Consider the following 15000-nt stretch of genomic DNA (forward strand, 5'->3'; position numbering starts at 1 on the left):
AGAGGGTAGATTAGGTAGAGGGTAGATTAGGTAGAGGGTAGATTAGGTAGAGGGTAGATTAGGTAGAGGGTAGATTAGGTAGAGGGTAGATTAGGTAGAGGGTAGATTAGGTAGAGGGTAGATTAGGTAGAGGGTAGATTAGGTAGAGGGTAGATTAGGTAGAGGGTAGATTAGGTAGAGGGTAGATTAGGTAGAGGGTAGATTAGGTAGAGGGTAGATTAGGTAGTGGTAGATTAGGGTAGAGGGTAGATTAGGTAGAGGGTAGATTAGGTAGAGGGTAGATTAGGTAGAGGGTAGATTAGGTAGAGGGTAGATTAGGTCGTGGTAGATTAGGTCGTGGTAGATTAGGTAGAGGGTAGATTAGGTCGTGGTAGATTAGGTCGTGGTAGATTAGGGTAGAGGGTAAGAGTTAGGTAGAGGGTATGATTAGGTCGTGGTAGATGTAGGTAGAGGGTAGATTTGGTAGAGGGTAGATTTAGGTCGTGGTAGATTAGGTAGAGGGTTAGATTTGGTAGAGGGTAGATTAGGTCGTGGTAGATAGGTAGAGGGTAGATTTGTAGAGGGTAGATTAGGTCGTGGTAGATTAGGTAGAGGTTAGATTTGGTAATGGGTAGATTAGGTCGTGGTAGATAGTAGAGGGTAGATTAGGTAATGGGTAGATTAGGTCATGGGTAGATTAGGTAATGGGGTATATTAGGTAATGGGTATATTAGGTCGTGGTAGATTAGGTAGAGGGTAGATTTGGTAATGGGTAGATTAGGTCGTGGTAGATTAGGTAGAGGGTAGATTTGGTAATGGGTAGATTAGGTCGTGGTAGATTAGGTAGTGGTAGATTCGGTAATGGGTAGATTAGGTAGAGGTTAGATTAGGTAATGGGTAGATTAGGTAGAGGTTAGATTTGGTAATGGGTAGATTAGGTCGTGGTAGATTATGTAGAGGTTAGATTAGGTAATGGGTAGATTAGGTCGTGGTAGATTAGGTAGAGGGTAGATTTGGTAGTGGTTAGATTAGGTCGTGGTAGATCAGATAAATTAGGTAATGGTTAGTGGTTAGATTAGGTAATGGTTAGATTAGGTAATGGTTAGTGGTTAGATTAGGTAATGGTTAGATTAGGTAATGGTTAGTGGTTAGATTAGGTAATGGTTAGTGGTTAGATTAGGTAATGGTTAGTGGTTAGAGGTTAGATTAGGTAGCGGTTAGATCATGGGTAGCGCTTACATCAGCTAGCAGTTAGATCAGCTAGCAGTTAGATCAGCTAGCCGTTAGATCAGGTAGCCGTTAGATCAGGTAGCCGTTAGATCAGGTAGCCGTTAGATCAGGTAGCCGTTAGATCAGGTAGCCGTTAGATCAGGTAGCCGTTAGATCAGGAAGCCGTTAGATCAGGAAGCCGTTAGATCAGGAAGCCGTTAGATCAGGAAGCCGTTAGATCAGGAAGCCGTTAGATCAGGAAGCCGTTAGATCAGGAAGCAGTTAGATCAGGAAGCAGTTAGATCAGGAAGCAGTTAGATCAGGAAGCAGTTAGATCAGGAAGCAGTTAGATCAGGAAGCAGTTAGATCAGGAAGTGGTAGAGGAATTATATTTCAACCCTGTGATGGTGTAACGGGCCAACAGGGGATATTTCACACAAAGGACAGACTGCAGGGACAGTTGATAAGGACCAGACTGATATATCAGGAATGGGGTGCTAATCGACCCCGGCTATGACCCATCCTGGCCTCTCTAACCTGGCCAGTCTGATGTCTACCCTGCACTGACCCATCCTGGCCTCTCTAACCTGGCCTCTCTGATGTCTACCCTGCACTATGACCCATACTGGCCTCTCTAACCTGGCCAGTCTGATGTCTACCCTGCACTATGACCCATCCTGGCCTCTCTAACCTGGCCAGTCTGATGTCTACCCTGCACTATGACCCATCCTGGCCTCTCTAACCTGGCCAGTCTGATGTCTACCCTGCACTATGACCCATCCTGGCCTCTCTAACCTGGCCAGTCTGATGTCTTCCCTGCACTATGACCCATCCTGGCCTCTCTAACCTGGCCTCTCTGATGTCTACCCTGCACTATGACCCATCCTGGCCTCTCTAACCTGGCCAGTCTGATGTCTACCCTGCACTATGACCCATCCTGGTCTCTCTAACCTGGCCAGTCTGATGTCTACCCTGCACTATGACCCATCCTGGCCTCTCTAACCTAGCCAGTCTGATGTCTACCCTGCACTATGACCCATCCTGGCCTCTCTAACCTGGCCAGTCTGATGTCTTCCCTGCACTATGACCCATCCTGGCCTCTCTAACCTGGCCTCTCTGATGTCTACCCTGCACTATGACCCATCCTGGCCTCTCTAACCTGGCCAGTCTGATGTCTACCCTGCACTATGACCCTTCCTGGCCTCTCTAACCTGGCCAGTCTGATGTCTACCCTGCACTATGACCCATCCTGGCCTCTCTAACCTGGCCAGTCTGATGTCTACCCTGCACTATGACCCATCCTGGCCTCTCTAACCTAGCCAGTCTGATGTCTACCCTGCACTATGACCCATCCTGGCCTCTCTAACCTGGCCAGTCTGATGTCTACCCTGCACTATGACCCATTCTGGCCTCTCTAACCTGGCCAGTCTGATGTCTACCCTGCACTATGACCCATCCTGGTCTCTCTAACCTGGCCAGTCTGATGTCTACCCTGCACTATGACGCATCCTGGCCTCTCTAACATGGCCAGTCTGATGTCTACCCTGCACTATGACCCATCCTGGCCTCTCTAACCTGGCCAGTCTGATGTCCTGATACGAGACAGGCCTGAACCACACCGAGCAGAGACACCACCCTGGTACGAGCCAGGCCTGAACCACGCAGAGCAGAGACACCACCACACACACACACACCACTCAGTCTAAGTTCCCTGCTACACACACCACTAGGAGTCTAAGTTCCCTGCTACACACACACACACCACTCAGTCTAAGTTCCCTGCTACACACACACACACACACACACACCACTCAGTGTAAGTTCCCTGCTACACACACACACACACCACTCAGTGTAAGTTCCCTGCTACACACACACACACACACACACACCACTCAGAGTGTAAGTTCCCTGCTACACACACACACCACTCAGAGCCTCAGTTCCCTGCTACACACACACACACACACACACACACCACTCAGAGTGTAAGTTCCCTGCTACACACACACACACACACCACTCAGAGCCTCAGTTCCTTGCTACACACACACCACTCAGAGCCTCAGTTTCCTACCACATTATGAACCATAACTCTCCACCTACTGTTTTGGAGGCAGTAACAATGTACTGGATAACCATCTCTCTCTTGGTGCTCAGATCTTTCTCTCTCAGAGGAGCCTTCTTGTCATCATTCAGGTTCATATCCTCCTGGAGAGAGGAGAGAGAAACAGAGAGAGAAACAGAGAGAGAATAAGAGAAACAGAGAGGAGAGAGAAGAGAGGGGAAGAGAGAGAGGAGAGAGAGAGGAGAGAGAGAGAGAAAAGAGAGAGGGGAAGAGAGAGAGGGGGGAAGAGAGAGGGGAGAGAGAGAAGAGAGAGAGAGAGAGTCAGAGGGGAGAGAGAGAGAGAGAGAGAGAGAGAGAGGGGAGAGAGAGAGAGAGAAACAGAGAGGAGAGAGAAGAGAGAGCAAGAGAGCGAGAGAGAGACAGAGAGAGAGACAGAGAGAGAAACAGAGAGGAGAGAGGAGAGCGAGAGAGAGTGAGACAGAGAGAGACAGAGAGAGAGAGAGAATAAGAGAAACAGAGAGGAGAGAGAAGAGAGAGGAGAGAGAGAGAAGAGAGGGGAAGAGAGAGGGGGGAGAGAGAGAGAAGAGAGAGCAAGAGAGAGAGAGAGAGGGGAGAGAGAGAGAGAGAGAGAGAGAGAGAGAGAGAGGGGAGAGAGAGAGAGGAGAGAGAGAGAGAGAAAAAGAGAGAGAAACAGAGAGAGGAGAGAAGAGAGAGCAAGAGAGAAGAGAGAGCAAGAGAGAAGAGAGAGCGAGAGAGAGAAACAGAGAGAGGAGAGAGAAACAGAGAGCAAGAGAGAGAGAGAAACAGAGAGCGAGAGAGAGAAACAGAGAGAGGAGAGAAACAGAGAGCAAGAGAGAGCGAGAGAGAGAAACAGAGAAAGAGAGAAACAGAGAGAGAGAGAGAGAGACAGAGAGAGGAGAGACAGAGAGAGGAGAGACAGAGAGGAGGGACAGAGAGTGTTAATATAATTATATGATTACAATATTACCCTCCGAGACCATATGATAGTATGAAATTGATTCGAATCATTAGATTTTAATGCTGTGTGTGATTTAGTCAGTATAATTATATCTGAGAGTTCGTCGTCAGAATTAATGTTTTGGTGACAATATATCTAGTGTCTTGATAACGGACTGTTCTGAGGAAGATTCAGGGCCGACCTTGGCTGGGGCACTGAGTACCTCCCAGGGTGTCGGCACTGAGAACCTCCCAGGGTGTCGGCACTGAGAACCTCCAGGGTGTCGGCACTGAGAACCTCCCAGGGTGTCGGCACTGAGAACCTCCCAGGGTTGTCGGCACTGAGAACCTCCCAGGGTGTCGGCACTGAGAACCTCCCAGGGTGTCGGCACTGAGAACCTCCCAGGGTGTCGGCACTGAGAACCTCCCAGGGGTCGGGCACTGAGAACCTCCCAGGTGTCGCACTGAGAACCTCCCAGGGTGTCGGCACTGAGAACCTCCAGGGTGTCGGCACTGAGAACCTCCCAGGGTGTCGGCACTGAGAACCTCCCAGGGTGTCGGCACTGAGAACCTCCCAGGGGTGTCGGCACTGAGAACCTCCCAGGGTGTCGGCACTGAGAACCTCCCAGGGTGTCGGCACTGAGAACCTCCCAGGGTGTCGGCACTGAGACCTCCCAGGGTGTCGGCACTGAGAACCTCCCAGGGTCTCGGCACTGAGAACCTCCCAGGGTCTCGGCACTGAGAACCTCCCAGGGTCTCGGCACTGAGAACCTCCCATGGTCTCGCACTGAGAACATCCCAGGGTCTCGGCACTGAGAACATCCCAGGGTCTCGGCACTGAGAACATCCCAGGGTCTCTCCCTACGTCGGCTGGGTACCAGGACAATGTGGGCGTTTGAGAACTAATGTTTTGTGTGGAGGTATGTGTGTCACTATAAAGTGAAGGTCTTTGTTCTGTGCCCGTGAATAAACATTTGGCTATTGTGGACTGGGCCTCTGTCTCGTTTCATTCCAACCAGTATCTTACAAATCCTGGTCGCAGACAGAGTCATATAAATGAATTGGGGAATGAACATTTGAGAACCAAATTCTCGTGACAGTGAGATGTGGAGAGAGAGATGTGGAGAGAGAGAGAGAGAGAGATGGAGAGAGAGAGATGTGGAGAGAGAGATGTGGAGAGAGAGAGATGTGGAGAGATAAATATATGTTAGGCAGGTTAAAAGTTGAAGCCCCACTCTGAGCGGTTGTCTCCCAGTAACAGAGCTGAACTGGTTTCACATTAAAGGACGTGTTGGAGCCCTGAGAAGGATCCATCCTGGACATCTGGTGTGAACATCTCCATGTTGGAGCCCTGAGAAGGATCCATCCTGGACATCTGGTGTGAACATCTCCATGTTGGAGCCCTGAGAAGGATCCACCCTGAACATCTCCATGTTGGAGCCCTGAGAAGGACCCATCCTGAACATCTGGTGTGAACATCTCCATGTTGGAGCCCTGAGAAGGATCCATCCTGGACATCTGGTGTGAACATCTCCATGTTGGAGCCCTGAGAAGGATCCACCCTGAACATCTCCATGTTGGAGCCCTGAGAAGGACCCATCCTGAACATCTGGTGTGAACATCTCCATGTTGGAGCCCTGAGAAGGATCCATCCTGGACATCTGGTGTGAACATCTCCATGTTGGAGCCCTGAGAAGGATCCACCCTGAACATCTCCATGTTGGAGCCCTGAGAAGGATCCATCCTGAACATCTGGTGTGAATATCTCCGTGTTGATCTCGAAGCCAGAAAAACCTCTCAGTTATTACTGGAAATCCACCAGCTTTTGAAGACAAAAAGGTTCAACAAAATGTCTTGACATTTCATTCATCTTCCCACTCTAAAAAGCACATTGGATTAAAACACAACACCTGTGCAGTTAATGAACTAGCTGCAAGGACGTATTTAAAAGTACGTATTTAAAAGCTACGTATTTAAAAGCTACGTATTTAGAAGTAACGTATTTAAAAGCTACGTATTTAGAAGTAACGTATTTAAAAGTACGTATTTAAAAGCTACGTATTTAAAAGCTACGTATTTAAAAGTACGTATTTAAAAGCTACGTATTTAAAAGCTACGTATTTAAAAGCTACGTATTTAAAAGGCCATATCATTAATTGCTTTTGTATTTTCAGAATAAGCGTCGTGGAAACCGATGTAGGGAATAGAAACCGTAGAATTCCATAGGAAATCATTGTTGAAATAGGATCTCTGTTGGGTGACTGACTGACTGACCATTTAGTTCCATTTTGTCCTTCAAGAAGTAAAATGCATCCCAAAAATGGGGTCCTGATCTAAAGTAGTGCACGATGTAGGGAATATGGTTCTATAGGGCCCTGGCCTAAAGTAGTGCACTATGTAGGGAATAGGGTTCTATAGGGCTCTGGTCTAAAGTAGTGCACTATATAGGGAATAGGGTTCCATAGGGCTCTGGTCTAAAGTAGTGCACTATATAGGGAATAGGGTTCCATAGGGCTCTGGTCTAAAGTAGTGCACTATATAGGGAATAGGGTTCTATAGGGCTCTGGTCTAAAGTAGTGCACGATGTAGAGAATAAGGTTCCATAGGGCTCTGGTCTAAAGTAGTGCACGATGTAGGGAATAGGGTTCTATAGGGCTCTGGTCTAAAGTAGTGCACTATATAGGGAATAGGGTTCTATAGGGCTCTGGTCTAAAGTAGTGCACGATGTAGGGAATAGGGTTCTATAGGGCTCTGGTCTAAAGTAGTGCACTATATAGGGAATAGGGTGCCATGGGGCTCTGGTCTAAAGTAGTGCACTATATAGGGAATAGGGTTCCATAGGGCTCTGGTCTAAAGTAGTGCACTATATAGGGAATAGGGTTCTATAGGGCTCTGGTCTAAAGTAGTGCACTATATAGGGAATAGGGTTCTATAGGGCTCTGGTCTAAAGTAGTGCACTATATAGGGAATAGGGTTCTATAGGGCTCTGGTCTAAAGTAGTGCACGATGTAGGGAATAGGGTGCCATTTGGGATTGAACCCCAGTGGTGTAGCGTCCTGACTGTGTGATGGCCTGTTCTCTTGGGGCCTTGGAAAAGTGACATTGACAATGGTAGATACAGGCAACAGCCCAGAAACAATAGAGAGAAAGAGAGACAGGCATCAGCCCAGAGAAGATACAGAGAGACAGACAGGCAACAGCCCAGAGACGATACAGAGAGACAGACAGGCAACAGCCTAGAGACGATAGAGACAGACAGGCAACAGCCCAGAGACGACAGAGAGACAGACAGGCAACAGACCAAATCAGGTCTTTAGACCAAATCGATTGGTCTAAATGTTTAAACGTGTATTTTTCCATATATAGACATACCCTGTGTGTTAATAAAGTCAACTGTATGTTGCTACTGAGCTTGTCTGATGCTTTAAGCACTTACACAAACTGGACACAAATGACTCAAGAGGGAGCCAGAGATCAATATAGCCGAACCAGAAGGAAAAACATGTTCCTGGCCCTGCTGCTGGCCTTCACAGATTCTGCCGTTACTCTCCTGAAGTTGCCGGTAACAGGCTACACCAGTGGTCGGCAACCTTTTCCATGTGGAGTGCCAAGTTATCCGACCGTTTCTACTGATCTGCCAGTTATGATCTTAATACGAATATTTTCATGTAAAACATTTTTTTTTATATATACATATAAAACGCCTTCATATGTTGGTTGATCAAAATTATATCCAAATTACAAATCTAGAAGAAACTTCTAGTGCCAAAAATGTAGAAATAGCCGACATAAAGACAACAAATAAAAACATTGCAGTCTGCAGGTAGAAAATAACCTGATAAAAATAAACATCACAATGGCCACTTATTGCCTGTCTGCGAGGAACTTGACACATTGTATTAACTTGTGTATGGTCTGAAACATTGTATCAACTATTAACTTGTGTCTGGTCTGAAACATTGTATCAACTATTAACTTGTGTCTGGTCTGACACATTGTATCAACTATTAACTTGTGTCTGGTCTGAAACATTGTATCAACTATTAACTTGTGTCTGGTCTGAAACATTGTATCAACTATTAACTTGTGTATGGTCTGAAACATTGTATCAACTATTAACTTGTGTCTGGTCTGAAACATTGTATCAACTATTAACTTGTGTCTGGTCTGACACATTGTATCAACTATTAACTTGTGTCTGGTCTGACACATTGTATCAACTATTAACTTGTGTATGGTCTGAAACATTGTATCAACTATTAACTTGTGTCTGGTCTGACACATTGTATCAACTATTAACTTGTGTCTGGTCTGAAACATTGTATCAACTATTAACTTGTGTCTGGTCTGAAACATTGTATCAACTATTAACTTGTGTCTGGTCTGAAACATTGTATCAACTATTAACTTGTGTCTGGTCTGAAACATTGTATCAACTATTAACTTGTGTCTGGTCTGAAACATTGTATCAACTATTAACTTGTGTATGGTCTGAAACATTGTATCAACTATTAACTTGTGTCTGGTCTGACACATTGTATCAACTATTAACTTGTGTATGGTCTGAAACATTGTATCAACTATTAACTTGTGTATGGTCTGAAACATTGTATCAACTATTAACTTGTGTCTGGTCTGAAACATTGTATCAACTATTAACTTGTGTCTGGTCTGAAACATTGTATCAACTATTAACTTGTGTCAGGTTTGTGTCACACTAGCTAACTTGTGACATTGTATAAAATATTCTGGGCCCTCAAGAGTTTCTCCCTCAGGTGAGCTCCATACAGACAGACAGAGCTGTAGACTATATGGGTGATGGATGAGGAGTAATCAGGTAGGCTTTATGGTTTCCACCGGATCAGAACATTAAACGTTTTCCCCCTTGTGGTTATCACTGTCATCCTCAAAGGATGTAAAAACAGACTGGGAACAAATGGGAACATTTATAGGCCTACATTTGCACGCGGGCCAGGTAGTCTATAGGTCTACTTCTATGTGTAATCAGGTAGTCTATAGGTCTACTTCTATGTGTAATCAGGTAGTCTATAAGTCTACTTCTATGTGTAATCAGGTGGTCTATAGACCTACTTCTATGTGTAATCAGGCCAGGTAGTCTATAGGTCTACTTCTATGTGTAATCAGGCCAGGTAGTCTATAGGTCTACTTCTATGTGTAATCAGGCCAGGTAGTCTATAGGTCTACTTCTATGTGTAATCAGGCCAGGTAGTCTATAGGTCTACTTCTATGTGTAATCAGGCCAGGTAGTCTATAGGTCTACTTCTATGTGTAATCAGGCCAGGTAGTCTATAGGTCTACTTCTATGTGTAACCAGGTAGTCTACAGACCTACTTATGTGTAATCAGGTAGTCTATAGGTCTACTTCTATGTGTAATCAGGTAGTCTATAGGTCTACTTCTATGTGTAATCAGGGCCAGGTAGTCTATAGGTCTACTTCTATGTGTAATCAGGTAGTCTATAGGTCTACTTCTGTGTGTAATCAGGTAGTCTATAGACCTAATTCTGTGTGTAATCAGGGCAAGGTAGTCTCTAGGTCTATTTCTATGTGTAATCAGGTAGTCTATAGACCTACTTCTATGTGTAATCAGGTAGTCTATAGACCTACTTCTATGTGTATTCAGGTAGTCTATAGACCTACTTCTATGTGTAATCGGGTAGTCTATAGACCTACTTCTATGTGTAATCAGGTAGTCTATAGACCTACTTCTATGTGTAATCAGGTAGTCTATAGACCTACTTCTATGTGTAATCAGGTAGTCTATAGACCTACTTCTATGTGTAATCAGGTAGTCTATAGACCTACTTCTATGTGTAATCAGGTAGTCTATAGACCTACTTCTATGTGTAATCAGGTAGTCTATAGACCTACTTCTGTGTAATCAGGTAGTCTATAGACCTACTTCTATGTGTAATCAGGTAATCTATAGGTCTACTTCTATGTGTAATCAGGACCAGGTAGTCTATAGGTCTACTTCTATGTGTAATCAGGTAGTCTATAGACCTACTTCTATGTGTAATCAGGTGGTCTATAGACCTACTTCTATGTGTAATCAGGTAGTCTATAGACCTACTTCTATGTGTAATCAGGTAGTCTATAGGTCTACTTCTATGTGTAATCAGGACCAGGTAGTCTATAGGTCTACTTCTATGTGTAATCAGGTAGTCTATAGGTCTACTTCTATGTGTAATCAGGTAGTCTATAGGTCTACTTCTATGTGTAATCAGGTAGTCTATAGACCTACTTCTATGTGTAATCAGGTAGTCTATAGACCTATTTCTATGTGTAATCAGGTAGTCTATAGGCAGTTTTTCATTTGAGGCTCTATTGTCAACCAATCATCAGGCTGTTTTTTGTTTGACCAAGGAGAACGTGACCAAAGACACGACTGAAACAGGAACCAAATCTGCTGTGGTGAACAGTAGACGTATAAATGTGATATTTCGAGATCTCTAATCGATTGTACAACGTTTACACATACATAATGATGTCAATATGTGAGTGTGTGATATAAAGGGGGGGTTAGGTAACATGTTTATTAACAACACTACCATGTTGATCTGAGCCGTTGGAAATCCACAACAGGTGTCCGATTTTAAACCGTGGCAGATTCACCTCCCCTAGACTCCACTCCTCCACAGTCCATTGCTTTATCCTACTAGTCAATATCTGCAGTGCTGCTCGCCGAGTCTCCCTTCTAAATTATAAAATCAACCTCGCCGAGTCTCCCTTCTAAAACGATCGAATCAACCTCGCGGAGTCTCCCTTCTAAAACGATCGAATCAACCTCGCAGAGTCTCCCTTCTAAAACGATCGAATCAACCTCGCAGAGTCTCCCTTCTAAAACGATCGAATCAACCTCGCCGAGTCTCCCTTCTAAAACGATCGAATCAACCTCGCCGAGTCTCCCTTCTAAAACGATCGAATCAACCTCGCCGAGTCTCCCTTCTAAAACGATCGAATCAACCTCAGAGTCTCCCTTCTAAATGATCGAATCAACCTCGCGGAGTCTCCCTTCTAAATGATCGAATCAACCTCGTGGAGTCTCCCTTCTAAAACGATCGAATCAACCTCGCGGAGTCTCCCTTCTAAAGCGATCGAATCAACCTCGCCGAGTCTCCCTTCTAAAACGATCAAATCAACCTCGCAGAGTCTCCCTTCTAAACGATCGAATCAACCTCGCGGAGTCTCCCTTCTAAAACGATCGAATCAACCTCGCGGAGTCTCCCTTCTAAAGCGATCGAATCAACCTCGCAGAGTCTCCCTTCTAAAACGATCAAATCAACCTCGCGGAGTCTCCCTTCTAAAACGATCAAATCAACCTCGCGGAGTCTCCCTTCTAAAACGATCGAATCAACCTCGCGGAGTCTCCCTTCTAAAACGATCGAATCAACCTCACAGAGTCTCCCTTCTAAAACGATCAAATCAACCTCGCGGAGTCTCCCTTCTAAACGATCAAATCAACCTCGCGGAGTCTCCCTTCTAAAACGATCGAATCAACCTCGCAGAGTCTCCCTTCTAAAACGATCGAATCAACCTCACAGAGTCTCCCTTCTAAACGATCGAATCAACCTCGCCGAGTCTCCCTTCTAAAACGATCGAATCAACCTCGCGGAGTCTCCCTTCTAAAGCGATCAAATCAACCTCGCCGAGTCTCCCTTCTAAAACGATCGAATCAACCTCACAGAGTCTCCCTTCTAAACGATCGAATCAACCTCGCGGAGTCTCCCTTCTAAAACGATCGAATCAACCTCGCGGAGTCTCCCTTCTAAAACGATCGAATCAACCTCGCGGAGTCTCCCTTCTAAACGATCGAATCAACCTCGCAGAGTCTCCCTTCTAAAACGATCGAATCAACCTCGCAGAGTCTCCCTTCTAAAACGATCGAATCAACCTCGTTGTTACGTTCCCCAGATTATGTGTTGTAGTTTGTGTATTTACATGTGTTTATTTTAGGAAATGGCTTCCTGAAATCCCTCAAGCAGCTGATTGGTCGACTCCAGGGCTAATTGGAGAGCTGACCCCGCCCCCTCGTCAAGACGCAGCTGTCTACAATTACCCATTCCTTCTGAAGCTATATAAAAGCCAGTGTTCTGTTCAGGAGAGAGATCTTTTTGGAGACATTTTGGGAGATCTTTTTGGAGAGAGATTTTGCTAGAGAGATTTGTTAGAGATTTGTTAGAGATTTGTTAGAGATTTGTTAGAGATTTTGCTGGAGGTAGGGATTGCTGAGATTGATTGTGATAGAGGTTGATTTTGCTGGGAGTACATTGCTGGAAAGTGGTATGTTCTGTGAGTTTGTTGCTCAGATAGAGCTTATTTGATGTCCTTTGTTTCTTAGTTTGTTTGTGAAATAGTTTAATATTCTGTTTCATTTGTTCCCAGGGGGGAAGGGGAAGGCACCTAGGGAGTGTTTAGGCAAGAGGCCCGCAGACATACATATACCCGTAGTATATTCACTGTCTAGGCACACTAGGTAAGACCTGGGCGGACCACCCCTGTGTTTTGGTTAGGGCACTAGGTGGTGCTAAATTAGGTAAGTAGTGGGTAGGCAGGTAAGATAGGAGAGGGGGGGGCTTTGAGATGTACTTTCTTTGCTTTGGTTCCGTCCAGCCCCTTTTCCCCATATTACCGTGTAAAGGAATAAAGTCCTTGTAAACGGTACCACATTCTGCCTGTTGTCATTCTTACTCGCACCTACAGTCCATACCTTTTTCGCTTCACGGAGAGTTTAGTTGTAGCAGGGTGTTGCGTTCCCTCTTCATAGAGGCGTGCGTAACACTCGCAGAGTCTCCCTTCTAAAACGATCGAATCAACCTCGCAGAGTCTCCCTTCTAAAACGATCGAATCAACCTCGCAGAGTCTCCCTTCTAAAACGATCGAATCAACCTCGCCGAGTCTCCCTTCTAAAACGATCGAATCAACCTCGCCGAGTCTCCCTTCTAAAACGATCGAATCAACCTCGACGTGACCCGTCAGATTCAGGAACTTAAACCTAATTAGTCAAATAAAATGCCTCAACACCCCCATTAAACTGGAACTGAGCAGAATTCGTGACGGTTTTTATTTGAGTTCGTTTTGGAGTCAAAGATGGTTTCGGTTGTTTTGTCTGTTCATTTATATATTTATTTTTTCATTATTTTGGTTTTCTATAATAAACTTGTTACACACATAGTCACACACACACACGGTCCAGCTCTTTCAACAGCGTGTCATCAAGAGTGTTATGGAGCTTCCTCCTGTGTAATGTCTGGTCTCCACGGGCAACGGTCCAATCATTCCCTTGTAGAAAGCACTAGGCTGGGATTGGATCGATTAAGAAGAGAGGAAGGAGAAACGTTGTTTGACAAAGAGGAGGAGGAAGGAGGAGGAAGAGACGAAGGATTAAACTGTATCCATGTCAGCTGGCGAGGTTAGAGGACACGGAGCTCTGAAGACGAAACTCTCTGTATGTGTGTGTGTGTGTGTGTGTGTGTGTGTGTGTGTGTGTGTGTGTGTGTGTGTGTATATAGATCTAAAGATGAAAGTTAGCCAACACGACAGTGTAGCTGTCGGACGGGGTTAGCTTATCATGGCCTCTTTAGAGAAAGCAACTGACGAGTCAATGGAAACTGTCCCTGTCTCCTCTCCGTGGCAGAGCTGTGTGAGTCATTACCTGTGTTGTCCCTGTCACCTCTCCATAGCAGAGCTGTGTGAGTCATTACCGGTGTTGTCCCAGTCACCTCTCCGTAGCAGAGCTGTGTGAGTCATTACCGGTGTTGGCCGGCAGGGATGTCCTTGTCCCATTATGCTCTAGAGACGCCTGTGGTGGGCCGCGCTCATTGGCGAGGCCGGCATCCGGGTTAAGTGGACATTGTGTCAAGAAGCAGTGAGGCTTGGTTGGGTTGTGTTTCCGGTTGAGTCACCAAGGGTGCTTAACGCATCACCAAGGGTGCTTAATGTGTCACCAAGGGTGCTTAATGTGTCACCAAGGGTGCTTAACGTGTCACCCATATCACCAAGGGTGCTTAACGCGTCACCAAGGGTGCTTAACGCATCACCAAGGGTGCTTAACGCATCACCCATATCACCAAGGGTGCTTAATGTGTCACCAAGGGTGCTTAACGCATCACTCATATCACCAAGGGTGCTTAATGTGTAACCAAGGGTGCTTAACGCATCACCCATGTCATCAAGGGCGCTTAATGTGTCACCAAGGGTGCTTAATGCATCACCCATATCACCAAGGGTGCTTAATGTGTCACCAAGGGTGATTAATGCATCACCAAGGGTGCTTAACGCATCACCCATATCACCAAGGGTGCTTAATGTGTCACCAAGGGTGCTTAACGCATCACCAAGGGTGCTTAACGCATCACCCATATCACCAAGGGTGCTTAACGCATCACCCATATCACCAAGGGTGCTTAATGTGTCACCAAGGGTGCTTAACGCATCACCCATGTCATCAAGGGCGCTTAATGTGTCACCAAGGGTGCTTAACGCGTCACCCATATCACCAAGGGTGCTTAATGTGTCACCAAGGGTGCTTAACGCATCACCAAGGGTGCTTAACGCATCACCCATATCACCAAGGGTGCTTAACGCATCACCCATATCACCAAGGGTGCTTAATGTGTCACCAAGGGTGCTTAACGCGTCACCCATGTCATCAAGGTCGCTTCCCAAATGGCACCCTATTCCCTTCATGCACACTACTTCTCAAAAGTCTAAAGTAGTGCACTATATTAAAGTTGCCATTTAGGACTCAACCTATTTCAGCAAGTCA

At 45.6% G+C, this 15000-nt stretch overlaps 1 protein-coding gene across 2 annotated transcripts in view; it reads right to left on the reverse strand.

Moving 5' to 3' along the window:
- The window catches only part of diaph3 (diaphanous-related formin 3), a 228149-nt gene that overhangs the window by 171475 nt on the left and 41674 nt on the right, over positions 1 to 15000 (reverse strand). For both annotated transcript variants that reach the window (XM_031820806.1, XM_031820805.1), the window contains one exon: positions 3295 to 3399. In XM_031820806.1, coding sequence (XP_031676666.1) covers positions 3295 to 3399 — 105 coding nt within the window. The remainder of the gene's footprint in view (positions 1 to 3294; positions 3400 to 15000) is intronic.

The sequence above is a fragment of the Oncorhynchus kisutch genome, unplaced genomic scaffold, assembly GCF_002021735.2.
Source record: "Oncorhynchus kisutch isolate 150728-3 unplaced genomic scaffold, Okis_V2 scaffold3667, whole genome shotgun sequence".
Lineage (NCBI taxonomy): Eukaryota > Metazoa > Chordata > Actinopteri > Salmoniformes > Salmonidae > Oncorhynchus > Oncorhynchus kisutch.